Source organism: Pimephales promelas, chromosome 4, assembly GCF_988280905.1.
Source record: "Pimephales promelas chromosome 4, fPimPro1.hap1.1, whole genome shotgun sequence".
In the NCBI taxonomy this organism is placed as follows: domain Eukaryota; kingdom Metazoa; phylum Chordata; class Actinopteri; order Cypriniformes; family Leuciscidae; genus Pimephales; species Pimephales promelas.
In genome coordinates, this window is record NC_142772.1 from 16,196,315 (window position 1) to 16,209,140 (window position 12,826).

At 39.4% G+C, this 12,826-nt stretch overlaps 1 protein-coding gene across 5 annotated transcripts in view; it reads right to left on the reverse strand.

Moving 5' to 3' along the window:
- Positions 1–12,826, reverse strand: part of specc1 (sperm antigen with calponin homology and coiled-coil domains 1) — a 269,017-nt gene that overhangs the window by 120,996 nt on the left and 135,195 nt on the right. For all 5 annotated transcript variants that reach the window (XM_089129997.1, XM_089129999.1, XM_089129998.1 and 2 more), the window contains 2 exons: positions 5,842–5,915; positions 5,364–5,539 (listed from right to left, as the gene is read on the reverse strand). In XM_089129997.1, coding sequence (XP_088986123.1) covers positions 5,364–5,539; positions 5,842–5,915 — 250 coding nt within the window. The remainder of the gene's footprint in view (positions 1–5,363; positions 5,540–5,841; positions 5,916–12,826) is intronic.

The window sequence follows — 12,826 nt, forward strand, 5'->3', positions numbered from 1 at the left end:
TTGTGTGTTGGTATATTAGTGCTAATTCTCCAAAGAACACATAGTTAGGATGAGGTTGTATGTGCACATTTGAACACACTAAATTGAGGCAGAAACTTCATTTTGTACAACAGTGGTTAGATATGCATAAAGTATGCATGCAAAATATCAGCAAGAACACAGCTCTGATGATGCCACTGTATTTTAGGATTAATTCCTAAACTGCTGATATCATGTGTCTTCACTGTAAATGGATGCATAGAAACATGGGAAAATGAGAAGACCCAGTGGAAGTATCCTTAAAAACACACAGAGGCATTACATGCTAGAATGGTTTGATTTATTGACCTCAAAAAAACAGAATACATGGACGACACTTTCAAACATACATTTAAAACCCCATGTGGTAGAGATAAACGGCAGTGTGTCTCTCATGAGAACACAAGTCATTACAGTCACATTAAACAGTACATTTGTAAGTTACATTTGTACATTCACTGAATCACACAATATATACTGAATCATTTAAAGGCAGAGGAAGTGTGTTACTATTGAACATGTAATCCTATTTCGGCACAGTCATGTTATAAACTGTTAATACCAGCATGTGAATTCTGCATCTAGATGAATATGCTCCTGCGAGACATACAACCTGAGTATTGATAAAATGATAGGTTGAGGACCTGATAGTTTATGCTTGAGAGTCATGTCTTATTTGCTTTTATAATTTCTTTGTGATTCACATCCATCGATTTCAGTGAGAAATATCATTAACCAATGCAAATAGGAATGTGAGTGGAGCAGAAAAGTTCCTTCATTGGTTAGTGCTTGTGTAAATCAAATGAAAGCATTTAAAAAAAGTTTTAAACCAACTGGGTTTTAACTATAAGAATCTAATATTTTTTTAAAGGCTATAACAAGCTTGATATGTTGGAGTGTTGATAAGATTTGTTTGTCTGCCATCTAGTGTTGGATTTGCCAACAACAGTGAGAAACCAAGAGTTCATCGTTTGAAAAGTGGCACATGCAAATTCCCAAAGTTTTCATGTAACTCAAGTCTGTTATGCTAATGTGCCTAATGTGTAAACATAGAAAATATAAAAGAAATAACAGAATAGAGGCAATTAAATGCTGTTCAATTACATGCATTTATATATATATATAATTCAAGGTATAATTATTTTAGGCAGAAACAGCTCTTTGGCTGCTGTGGAAATAAAAATCATTAAGACAAAATCAAAAAGTGCTGGTAGAGTATTAAAGTTCTGTAAATGTTGGCTTTATTCCTAAGGCAGCACAATATACAAAGCTATTTTGTACTTTAAAAATACAGTTAAGGATATAATAAATTAATATCACAGATACATCCTTACACAATTTGTTCACTTCGTCTTTCAACTATCCCCCACATTTCAGTTGTCCTTGCTTAAAAGGTGCAACAACAAAAGCCTAAAACAGGTAAAACGATCAATTCAAACACATTTCAAATAGTGCAGGTGCTGTTTGATTTAGAACAAATATCTCCTCTGAGAAGATGTGAAAACATCATGTAATCTGTTCAGAATATGTCTCAACTTCATCTTCATGAATAATACTGACATACAGATAATTATTACAATACTGTGAACCAGTCATTGGTTTTAACTCTATCTATCGCCCCTCAACTGCAGTCTTGGAGGTCTCAAATGCAGATCCAGAGGAGATTCTAAAAGAAACACAAAGAAAACAATGGTGTCCAAATTACGGTATATTAAAAATACTTGCTAAATTGAGTTTTTTTGGATGAAAGCCTGACTTTTGAGATGAGTAGCATCACCAGTTATTGAGTTTCATTTATAAAACACATGTTTTCATCATGGCAGCAAATGCTCATTTGTCACCATCAACCTTCATGTATTTCTCTGGAAATCAATAAACATCTGACATTTTTTTACAAGCAGATTTATAAGCATGTCTGATGACTGGAAGAAGAAAACCTTCAAACTTTTCCAGAAACATGAGATATTTGTTTGACAATCTGTGTGCAAAAATCATAGCAAACAGCAGATGTCGCCACATACAAAGATTTTGAGGGCAAGAACTTGAAGAAAAGGAAAGCAGACCAAACAAGCAAAGCAGACCCAGCCCCTTCTGAATAAAATGAGACAGCCAATATAGTAGTATTGTTCAAAGCAGTGGGCGGGTGGCTAAGGCAAGGAAAACAGGCAAGACACAAGCTCTTGAACATCCTCAATGATTAAATCACTCTGACCATCCATAAGTATTCATACTAGCATTCAGTATAAGTGCTGGGGCTGGTGCTAGCAGTGCACTCACCTGGGTCAGAGGGAAATCCTTTAGAGAGCAATCTCAGGGAGCATCGGAGGGAGTGGGGAGATCGACACACACTGGCTGAACGTTTGCACGGAGGGGAAGAGTTTTTAAATATTTAGCAACTCAAACGCATTACTTATAAAAACGTCATATTTTATTAAGCCCATCTCAAAATACTTAAACCAGTATACAATACATGCACTCAGGCTCATAATCGTATTGGATTTCTATTATGAAGTGCACAGGTCTAGTGTCACATGATAATAATAGGGAAAAAAGGTTGTTGCTTGCACTGCAGTCTGATGCATATGTGTACAAAGCTAGTAGTTCACAAAACATTGAAAACCAAAGCATTAATTCCAGCCCAACACCAGAGAATAAACGCTATTTGACACTATTTGAGGTAAAGATGTTGCTGTTCATTTCCCTAAACAATGTGTATGTGTATTTCTTGGGGGAAATATAATATGCCATAATTATATTTCATTATAATATACCATAATTCATATATTATGGCATATTATAATGCAACTTATTAGGCCTATATTTATAGAATGGAACTGGTTGAACTGGTGCTACCAACTCTTTCAGTTGGTCGCACCTGCATTTGATTTGGTGGAACTTTTTTTTTTTTTTTTTTTTGCTACATGGCATGGGATTAATCAATGCTGATGAATAGTGGTTTTAATGGATCAAATCTAGCAAAGGCATTCTGGGTTGCAGCATAAATACTTTTAATATATTAATTATCATTGCCAAATTTCAGGATTTTCATGGATTTTGGACACTAATTTTAATCTGTAATTTTAAGCATTTTACATTTGAATTATTACAATCTAACTATTTACATTTCAATCAAAATCTACTGTATCTATCTATCTATCTATCTATCTATCTATCTATCTATCTATCTATCTATCTATCTATCTATCTATCTATCTATCAATCAATCAATCAATCAATCAATCTGTCTGTCTGTCTGTCTATCATCTTTCTATCAGAATCATCTTTCTATCTTTTAAAAATTATTAAACATTCAAATGCATGCATTACATTTTAAAAGATTAGAATATTATAATAAACTAATACAGATTTTTCATTATCAAAGTTTATAGTTCTCACAAAAAAAAATCTCACACACCTTACCTTTTGCACTTTATAATAATTTCCTTTTCCTCAGTCGAGCGATTACTCTCATCAAACCACTGAAAAGACGTAGGAAGGGGCACGCTGTTTCGTGAGACATTTTCACTTTTATATGCCTAATTGGCGCGTTTCACCACAGTGTGCAAAGCGCGTGACTTCTACGTTCTTCAATAAATAAACTGCATGCGTCTTGCGGAAGAACACTGTAGCCGGAGCTACTTCTCTCCATTAATGCTATGGCGAGTCACGCAGGCACTGGGCAACTCCGCATCCGAGTCGACCCCAGGATAAAACAGTTCAAATTGAAACACTTATTATAGGTGTATCGTAGTGATTCAGGATAATTCAAAAACACGTTTTGGAAAATGGATTCATGATGTACCCTACTCATTAATTTTGAACATAAGTTACGGACTGCAGCAGCTGATACAACGGCGTTATGTTGCGCGAGTGTCCACTCTCAAGGCTTTCTGTAGCCTTGTACAAAATTATTCAATAGAATTAGACTTCTAGAATGTTAATTCAAGTGCAAAAAATAATATTTTTAATTTAGTAGTTTATCATAGGCTACGAATGTCTTCGGAAACTCCTTTTCCTCTATTTACTGAAGCCTATATATAAAACGCATTTGCAGCTACACAGCCGTGTATATATATCTATGCTGCACAGCTAGCGGCACACTGAGCGTCTGGCTCACTCATAGGCTGTGCTGCTACAACTGCACATCCAAATGGCGCGGCGCCTCTGACGTACGACCAATGAGACAACTCTACGTCATTACACGTCAGAGCCCGCCAAGGGGGCGCCAAGTCTCAGAATTTTCGTTCATTCATAGTCTGTCTGACATATATATTAGAAACTATGTGTCTGTCATGGATTTGCACTGAATTGATTCTCAAAAATACGGAACAATGTTCGTTCCGTATCAGTTCGATACAAGACTTTTATGTGTCAAATACGGAACAATTCCGTATTATACGGAACAGTTGGCAACCCTAGAGGTGAAGTATCCCTTTAATGAATTAATGAGCTAATAAATAATAAAAGAAAATATAAATATTAAGTTAAAAAAATAAAAATGGAAATTAGAAGAAGTTGAAGTACAAAAATGACTAAAACTGAAACTAAAATAAATTAAAGATAAACTGAAATATATATAAAAAAAATCAATAACAATTGAATAAAAATGGCACATAAAAAGCACATAACAAATGACTAAAATGTAAAATAAAATTAAAACTGAAAATATCAAATAAAAGCTATTAATTTAAAATGTTAATAAATAGTATAACAGTATATAAACAATATTTAAAAAAACACTGAATATTCAATAAATATCCAACCGTTTAAATATCGTAACAATTTCTAGTAATAATCAAATAAATATTTAATGACTACAATGCTTTGTCTAAAGTTCATTCAAATCTGTTGTGATGTGATGCTATATATTCTACTCCTTTAAGCTGGTTTGAATTGTTCCCACTTAAAAGTTAAAAAAACAGACTAACTGAGCAGCAAGGCAGCTGCCTTCGGACTCAGCAGGTGATATCTTTTTGGGCTGTATCACAGTTTGTAGATACTATACACACAAAAATAGAGTAAATAGATGCAAGAAAGTGTATAAAAGCAGTGGAGTGAGGGTAATTTTGCATGACTACTGATTTGAGTGTTCATTGGTACAGTTTACTACAGTCTCTAAAATGTCAGACATGAATTTCAGTTAGATAAAATGTCAAATGACTAATTTGTATCTGATTGTGAGATTATATGATAATTTGACTTCACGATGTAGCAAACTATACCAGTTAACCCAGCCAGTGGGTGTCAGAGATTGATCTTTGCATAGAAGAGAGTTTTGTTAGAGTTGAGAGCCCAGATAGATGGCAGACAGGAGGGCAGTGATGGGTTGATGAGTGACTGTGTACCTGGTGCCCTGAATCTGCTCCAGCTCTGAAGCCAGTCTTGTGCTGTGCTCCTGCTCCTCCTGCAGACGTCTGTGTAGTGAGCGCAGCTCCTGCTGAGCTTCCACCTTTATGTCATTGGCGACCACTACTGCTGTCTGGAGGTCTGCCTGGAAACGCCGCCACTCCTCTGTCTCATCCTGAAAGTGCACACACACATGAATTTTAGTCACATGGAGTTTAGTCAACATGAAGTGTTTTGGCCTTCTCATGAGCTCATGGGGCTGGTCAAGGAAATGTTATTTTCAATCACTGCGACTGATGGGCACTGACATGGTAGACTGCAATACAGCTTGCATTTGCACCTCATAGTTCTGTTCAGATGGAAGATTTTTTTTTCTTGAATTATAGAAACTGACATAGACTGTCAAGCATGCCTGATTATTTTGTAGTTTATTACAAAAAAGAAGAAAGTACAAGAAAAACAGATTAACAATTCCACCTTCATCTGTTTATTCATGGCCTTAATCTGTTTCTCCAGCTCAGCCTTGTTTTCTTCCAGCCTCTTGATCTCATCTGAAAAATAAGGACAAATAATTTTTTTTTAAATAATAATAATAATAATAATAATTCACAAAAAATGTCTTGGGTTATGACTATAACCCTTGTTCCCTGAGAAGGGAACGATACACTGCGTCGATAAAATCGACTCTTTGGGGACGCTCCCTAAGCGTGCGCCTCTGAAGTATGAATGAAACTAATCCAATCCTGATTGGTGTTGCGTCGTGATGTAACATGTGACGGCATACCCGGAAGTATTAAAGTGATGCTGTCACAACACACACTAGCCTCGCAATGAAGCAAGACACTCAAGGGTCTTAAGGGGCGTGGCAACACGACGCAGTGTCTCGTTCCCTTCTCAGGGAACAAGGGTTATAGTCATAACCCGAGACGTTCCCTATCGAGGGAACTCAACACTGCGTCGATAAAATCGACTCTTTGGGGAACGAGTGCCCACTAGACCACGCACCGAACAGACCCGCCCCGGAGTAAAAACTGTATAGGCACTTCAGCAAGGGCTGAGTACGTGTGCACCGGGCGTACTGGGAAGGTGGAGACAATAAAACCTAATGAAAGTATGTGGGGTAGCCCAACCGGCTGCCTCACAGATCTCCTGCAGACGGACTCCCGAAAGAAGGGCCCTAGAGGAATCCATGCCTCTAGTTGAGTGAGCCCTCAAGGCCAAAGGTGAAGGCAACCCGCGCACCTTGTAAGCCTCAGTAATAGCCTGGACAATCCAGTTACATATAGTCTGTTTGGTTGCCGGGAGCCCCCTCTTAGGTGACCCAAAACATACTAACAACTGGTCTGACCTTCTCCAAGAAGCGGTGACACGGCGACAAGACACCCCCAAAACTGGCCCTTGGGATAGGAACCAAGGTTTCTTCCATATTTTCAGAGAACGAAGGCACCTGCGCGTTACTCTGATCATTCGAAACGGATTCCCCCTGGGGGAGAACCCCTTGGTTTTCAACCACCACTGAAGAGGCCTCATGTGTAGGAAGCCTAAAGGGATGATATTGGATGCCACTGCCATGAGGCCCAGCATCCTTTGAAAGTGTTTTACAGTGATGGCCTGGCCCAGCTTCACCCTGGATACCATCGCCAGAATCGACTCGATACGTGCAAGAGACATTCGTGCCTGCATTGTAGTCGAATTCCACACGACTCCTAAAAAAGTTGTGGACTCGGATGGTTCTAGCACACTCTTCTTCATATTAAGTCTCAATCCCAAATTTTGAATGTGGCCAAGACATCTCGATGCCGAACTGCCATCTCCCGAGACTAAGCCAGAATGAGCCAGCAATTCAATATACGAATCCCTTGAAGTCTCAGTGGAGCAAGGGCTACGTCCATACACTTGGTGAATGTGCGGGGAGAGAGTGCTAGACCGAATGGAAGAACCCGATATTGGTAAGCTTTGCCCCCGAAAGAGAACCTCAGGTATCTCCTGTGACATGGAAGGATGGAGATGTGAAATAGGCGTCTTTCAAATCTATAGTGACAAACCAGTCCTCGGACCTGATTTGACTCACGACTGCAGGAATGGTCAACATTTTGAACTTGAACCTCCTCAGAGATCGGTTCAAAACCCTGAGATCTAAAATTGGCCTTAAACCCCCATCCTTTTTTGGAACTATAAAGTACCGGCTGTAAAACCCGGACTCCCTGTCTAACGGAAGAACACGTTCTATGGCTCCCTTTGCACTTCTTGTTCCAGCACCTGAGCCTGCTCTGGGACCACCGTAGTCTGCACCACCCCAGAAAACTTGGGGGGGGGGGGGGGGGGTGCACAAACTGCAGTCTGTACCCAGCTTGTATTGTCTGCAGGACCCACACAGATATGTTGGGAAGATGATACCACCCCTCTACAAAATCTACTAAGGGTACCAGCCTCTCGAGACTGGCCTCTGGTGTCTTCTGAGTATCTTTTTCGACTACCTGAAGCGGAATACCGGCAGGCTGTAGTCGATATGGTCCTTGCAACCATAACCGATGCTTTATACTCATATTTTCGCTGGAAAGTGATGCGGCCCGAAGCGCTGCTAATGGCGGGCATGCATCTTTTCCTAGAGGGCTCTGCTGCGAGAACAACCTCGGTTGCCTCACAGCGGAGGGGGCAGCCCTCCGAGGTCCCACCACAGTTAGGACCTCTTTCCCGAAGCCCTCCTAGCCTGAATGACGTCCCTCAGGTTGCCCTTCTGGCTGGAGGACTTGGAGTGTTTCCTCTGTTGCCAAGTTCCCGGAGGAGGGGCTCTGGAGGAAACGCTCTCTTTCTGCTCTGCCCTGTGCGAGGAGCTGGCTGATGGCTGGGGCTGATCACTTTGCCCCACCCTACTTGAGTTGGACTTTGACTTTCGGGGGAGGTACTGCTGGAACGCCGCAGATTGTTTCTTCGTCTCCTGAAACCTGTCAACGACCGAATTAACGGCGTCGCCGAACAGGCCAGAAGGCGAAAGCGGCGCATCCAACAGAAAGGACCTGTCTTTGTGCTTTATGCCTGAGAGGTTTAGCCACAGATGTCTCTCCGTGGCCACCATGGCGGCCAATGGCGCGGGCTGTTTCTCTCGTGGCCCGGAGAGACAGATCTGTGGCCTTCCTAAGCTCCGCGACATCCTCCGGAGTAGGCCCCTCCCCCTCGTCCAAATCTTTCAGGAGATCGACCTGGTATGCCTGCAAGATCGCCATAGAGTGCAGACATGAACCAGCCCGACCATCTCGTGATCTCTTTATGGAGATCGGGGAAAAACGGCAAACCCCGGCGGTGAGGCTGTGACCTGCGCTGCAGGAAACGCTCGTCAAGCTTGCTTGTAACTTGCGTTTCCTGTTCATTTTGTGGCCAGCTGATGTTTAGTCTGGCCACAGCGCGAGTCACAACCTCAACCAGCTCCTCATAATTTAGGCCTCGTGCTGGCGTGCTGAACTCACGTTCGTCCGTATCAATGCTGAGCACGTCTACTTCCTCAGAAGCAGACAGCTCAAGCATTGGGACCTGATCGCAGGCAGGAAAAAACGCAACGCGGGCTCCCACACCACTCTCAGAGGCTGCAGGATCAGCAGATGGAGAACGAGAACATGCCTCAGCATTCTCGCTCCCCTCTGCCAGATCCCGCTGCGAACCCCAGGATCTCAATCGCCGCATCGCCTCGACGAATGCGGGACCAGAACCCTGGGGAACGCGAGCCTGACCGTGCTCAAAGCACGCCAACCGGGAGCGCAGCACTCTAATAGGCATAGCCTCACAGTGTTCACAAGCAACCCCCTCGAGAGCTGCCTGTGCGTGCTGCACTCCCAAACAACTCACACATAGAGAGTGTGTGTCCCCACCCGTGATGTAACGAGGGCAGGGATGCACACACCTCTTGAATTGCTGACTGGCCATAATTCTTTATATATATAAGACAAACAACACCAAATAAGACACACAGTTTCAACATAGAGCGCTTGCTGAAGAGCGAAAGCTAGTGTGTGTTGTGACAGCGTCATTTTTATACTTCCGTGTATGCCGTCACATGTTACGTCACGACGCAACACCAATCAGGATTGGATTAGTTTCATTCATACTTCAGAGGCGCACACTTAGGGAGCGTCCCCAAAGAGTCGATTTTATCGACGCAGTGTTGAGCTCCCTCGATAGGGAACTATATACACTTTAGGGATAGCTCGATACCACAATTTTGGCTTCGATACGATACCAGAACCTAATACCTCGGTATCGATACTAAATCGATACCACAGTCGGAAAAAAAAGTCTAAATTTAAGTGAATTTATTAAACACTGCTTGAAACTCTCAACTACCATATGTGCAAAGAAAAGTATCAAAAAAAAAAAAAAACATCAAAATTTAAAAAATAAACAAATTATGTGTAGGTAAAATTTTGATTTGGGGGAAAAAACACTGATATTATACAATTAAAATAGGTTAATATCTATAATAATAGATTAACATAATAGAATAATGAAATGACATGAACCATTAGCTGTCATGCATCAACAGAGAATTATCAACATTTATTGCATTTATTCATCTTGGTTTGGTTACTGTTTGTGTTTGGGTTCATATTATGCATATAATGCATTGCAAAAAGTAATGTTATGATGCTAAACATTTATTAGGATATTACATTTTTAGGTCATTTTATTACTGATTGATCTAGATTAATCAATGCTATATTGTTAGGCCAGGTTCCTTAGTGAATGTTGACAAATGTAGCTTAATTGTAGGCTAATATTATTAATATTTATATTACTACCATCTCTCTCTCTCTATGGGTCGCCACAGCGGCAGTAATGCCATTCATTTTACTATCACTTTTATGCTTTATTAATTCAAATTAAATGAATATATTTGTTTGAAACTGCAAAAATGATGAGATCATGAGACGGTAACTGAATTGGTTCTAGCGTGTCATGCAAGAAGATTTGAGCTTTCGTGTTTACCGTATCATATTTAATTGATAAGCTCTTATGTATGTGCACTGTTCAGTGTTCAATAAAAGTCTAAATCAAATCAGTTGAATGATGAACTCACCAGTTGATCTCTTGAACAAGTCAGGATGAGCAACTGACGAGCGCTTTGGCAGATTTGATGTGTTGCATTCCATGGCAACACATTATTGAAAGCAAAGTTTGCAGAGTGGTGCATTGAGGTCTGTTTCTATACTATTCTCATTAATTTAGTAGGCAAAGTAACGCCTTCTTTCACTCATACTGCTCTCTCTATTTATTAATTTCGGGCGTGTAGAAAGCCGAATGAGCTTCATTTCCACCGTGTTCCTTCGTTTGCCGGTTTCGCGTGACTCGCGTCAGTTTCGGTAGGGCACTGCCGCCTAGTGGAGAACTTCGGAACAGCAGCGCATCAAATACCGAATTTAACAAAATGATGATATTGTACCGTTTGAAATTTATTATATACCGGTATTTTTGCAATACCAGTATACCGCGCATCCCTAATACACTTCAGTTCAAACATTTGTGGTCATTGAGTTTTTTTTTTTTTTTTGAAAGAGATTAATATTTTTATTCAACAAGTATACATTTAATTTATGACTTAAAGAAGTCGCAGTAAATGCATTTATAATGTTACAAAATATTTCTATCACAAAAAATGCTGTTCTTTTGAACCTAACACCAAAAAATCCTTAAGAAAATGTATTACAAATGTAAATGTAAAACAACTATTATTATTTTTAGAAAAGTATTAAGCAAACGCACCATCTGACATATGTACTCTCATACATTTTACTTTATGTATTGTAAGAATATATTAGTGACCAAACAATGTTTTTCATTGCTGTTTTTTGTTTCTGTTATGTTTTTGTTTTGTTTTGTTTAAAAGGAAAAAGATTAAAAAATAAAGTAAAAAAAAAAGAAAAGTATTAAGCAGCCCAACTATTTTCAACATTGATAATAATAAGATCTGCTACTTGAGAACCAAATCAGCATATTAGAATGATTTATGAAGGACATTTCAGAAGGATTTCAGAAAATTCAGCTTTGCAATCACAGGAATAAATCATTATATAAATACAAATATTTTTAATTGCAGTAATATTTCATAGATGTACTGTTTTGTTCACAAATAATTGCAGTCTTTCTCCAAATAATTGTAGCGACATGTTCCAAAAACACTTTTGATGGCTTCAGATATCTTGGCATTTTTATTGTTTTTATTAATAATTATAATCACTAGTATTATGCATGTGTTTTATACTTTTCATATACATTTTTAATCTTTTATAATCTACATTTTTATGAATCAAACTTTTCTGAATACATACTCTATGTGGAAGACTTTGGGAGACTTTGGGGGAAGTTGAATGTATAGTGTTTTTCCATCGAGCAGAATATATATTCCAACGTTAATGGGAACCACATGTTTCTCTGGTAATGTAGTTAGTTTTTTTTTTGTCAACCTATATGAACTGAATGTTCTTTGTTCAAGCCAGAGAGAGAAATACAGAGAAGCAGAACGAAGATCTTTGCGGGTTCATTAACAAATTTCTTCATTTAATGTTGTTTTTAATACTATTATTATTTTTTATTAATATTCATAATATCTATCTGTTTTATTATATGTATACACAGGGCCGGCGCTCCGCACACGCACACCACGCACTGCGCGTAGGGCACCAAGTGCTTGGGGGGGGCACCAAAAAATCTGGGTCGTGAAAAATCATCACAATAGGCTACTAGTATAAATAACAAATACAATATGTCTAAAGCATGTTAATATACAAAAGCAATACAAAAGTAATATAGGCCTAGACCAAATTAGTGGAGAAAAAGGTGAATCTCCTGTGCCAGTCTCCCTCTGGTGCCCCCCCTTCCCCACCGCGCAGTGGTCTGTTCCTCAATCAGTGTCAAATTTGGCAGACACCTGATCGACATCAGACATGGCCTCGAAAAGGCACCAAGAGTCGGGGGCGGAAAAAAGGAAAAAGAAGAGACAGTGGGATGATACTCGTTTGCAGGTAAGACAATGTTTTAAATAAAAGTGTTAGTTTTGTAGGCACCCTTGCTTCGTGTATGCATGTCCAGAGGGGCGTCGCTAGTTGTGCAAATGATCAAGGGCTTTGCCCTGCATTTAGAATTTTTTATTTTAACGGGGGTCCAGGGGTTTCTCCCCGGGAATTTTTTTTTTACTTGGGCTGTTTAAGATGCAGTTAGTTTGTTTGAGAAGAAAAGGAAGATCGCTTAGATATGTTTTTTCGTTGTTGTTCTATCGGATAATGCGGTAAAAGGCCCAAGGGCGACATCTATTGGTGAAACTGCTATTAGAAAAAAAAAAAACACAATCTCACTGTTTGTATATTTTCATATGGAGGTGTCAAATTATTAGGGCTGGGAAAAGCTTAATCACATCCAAAATAAAAGTTTCTACATGAGTACTGTGTATAATTATTTTGTATATATAATATACACA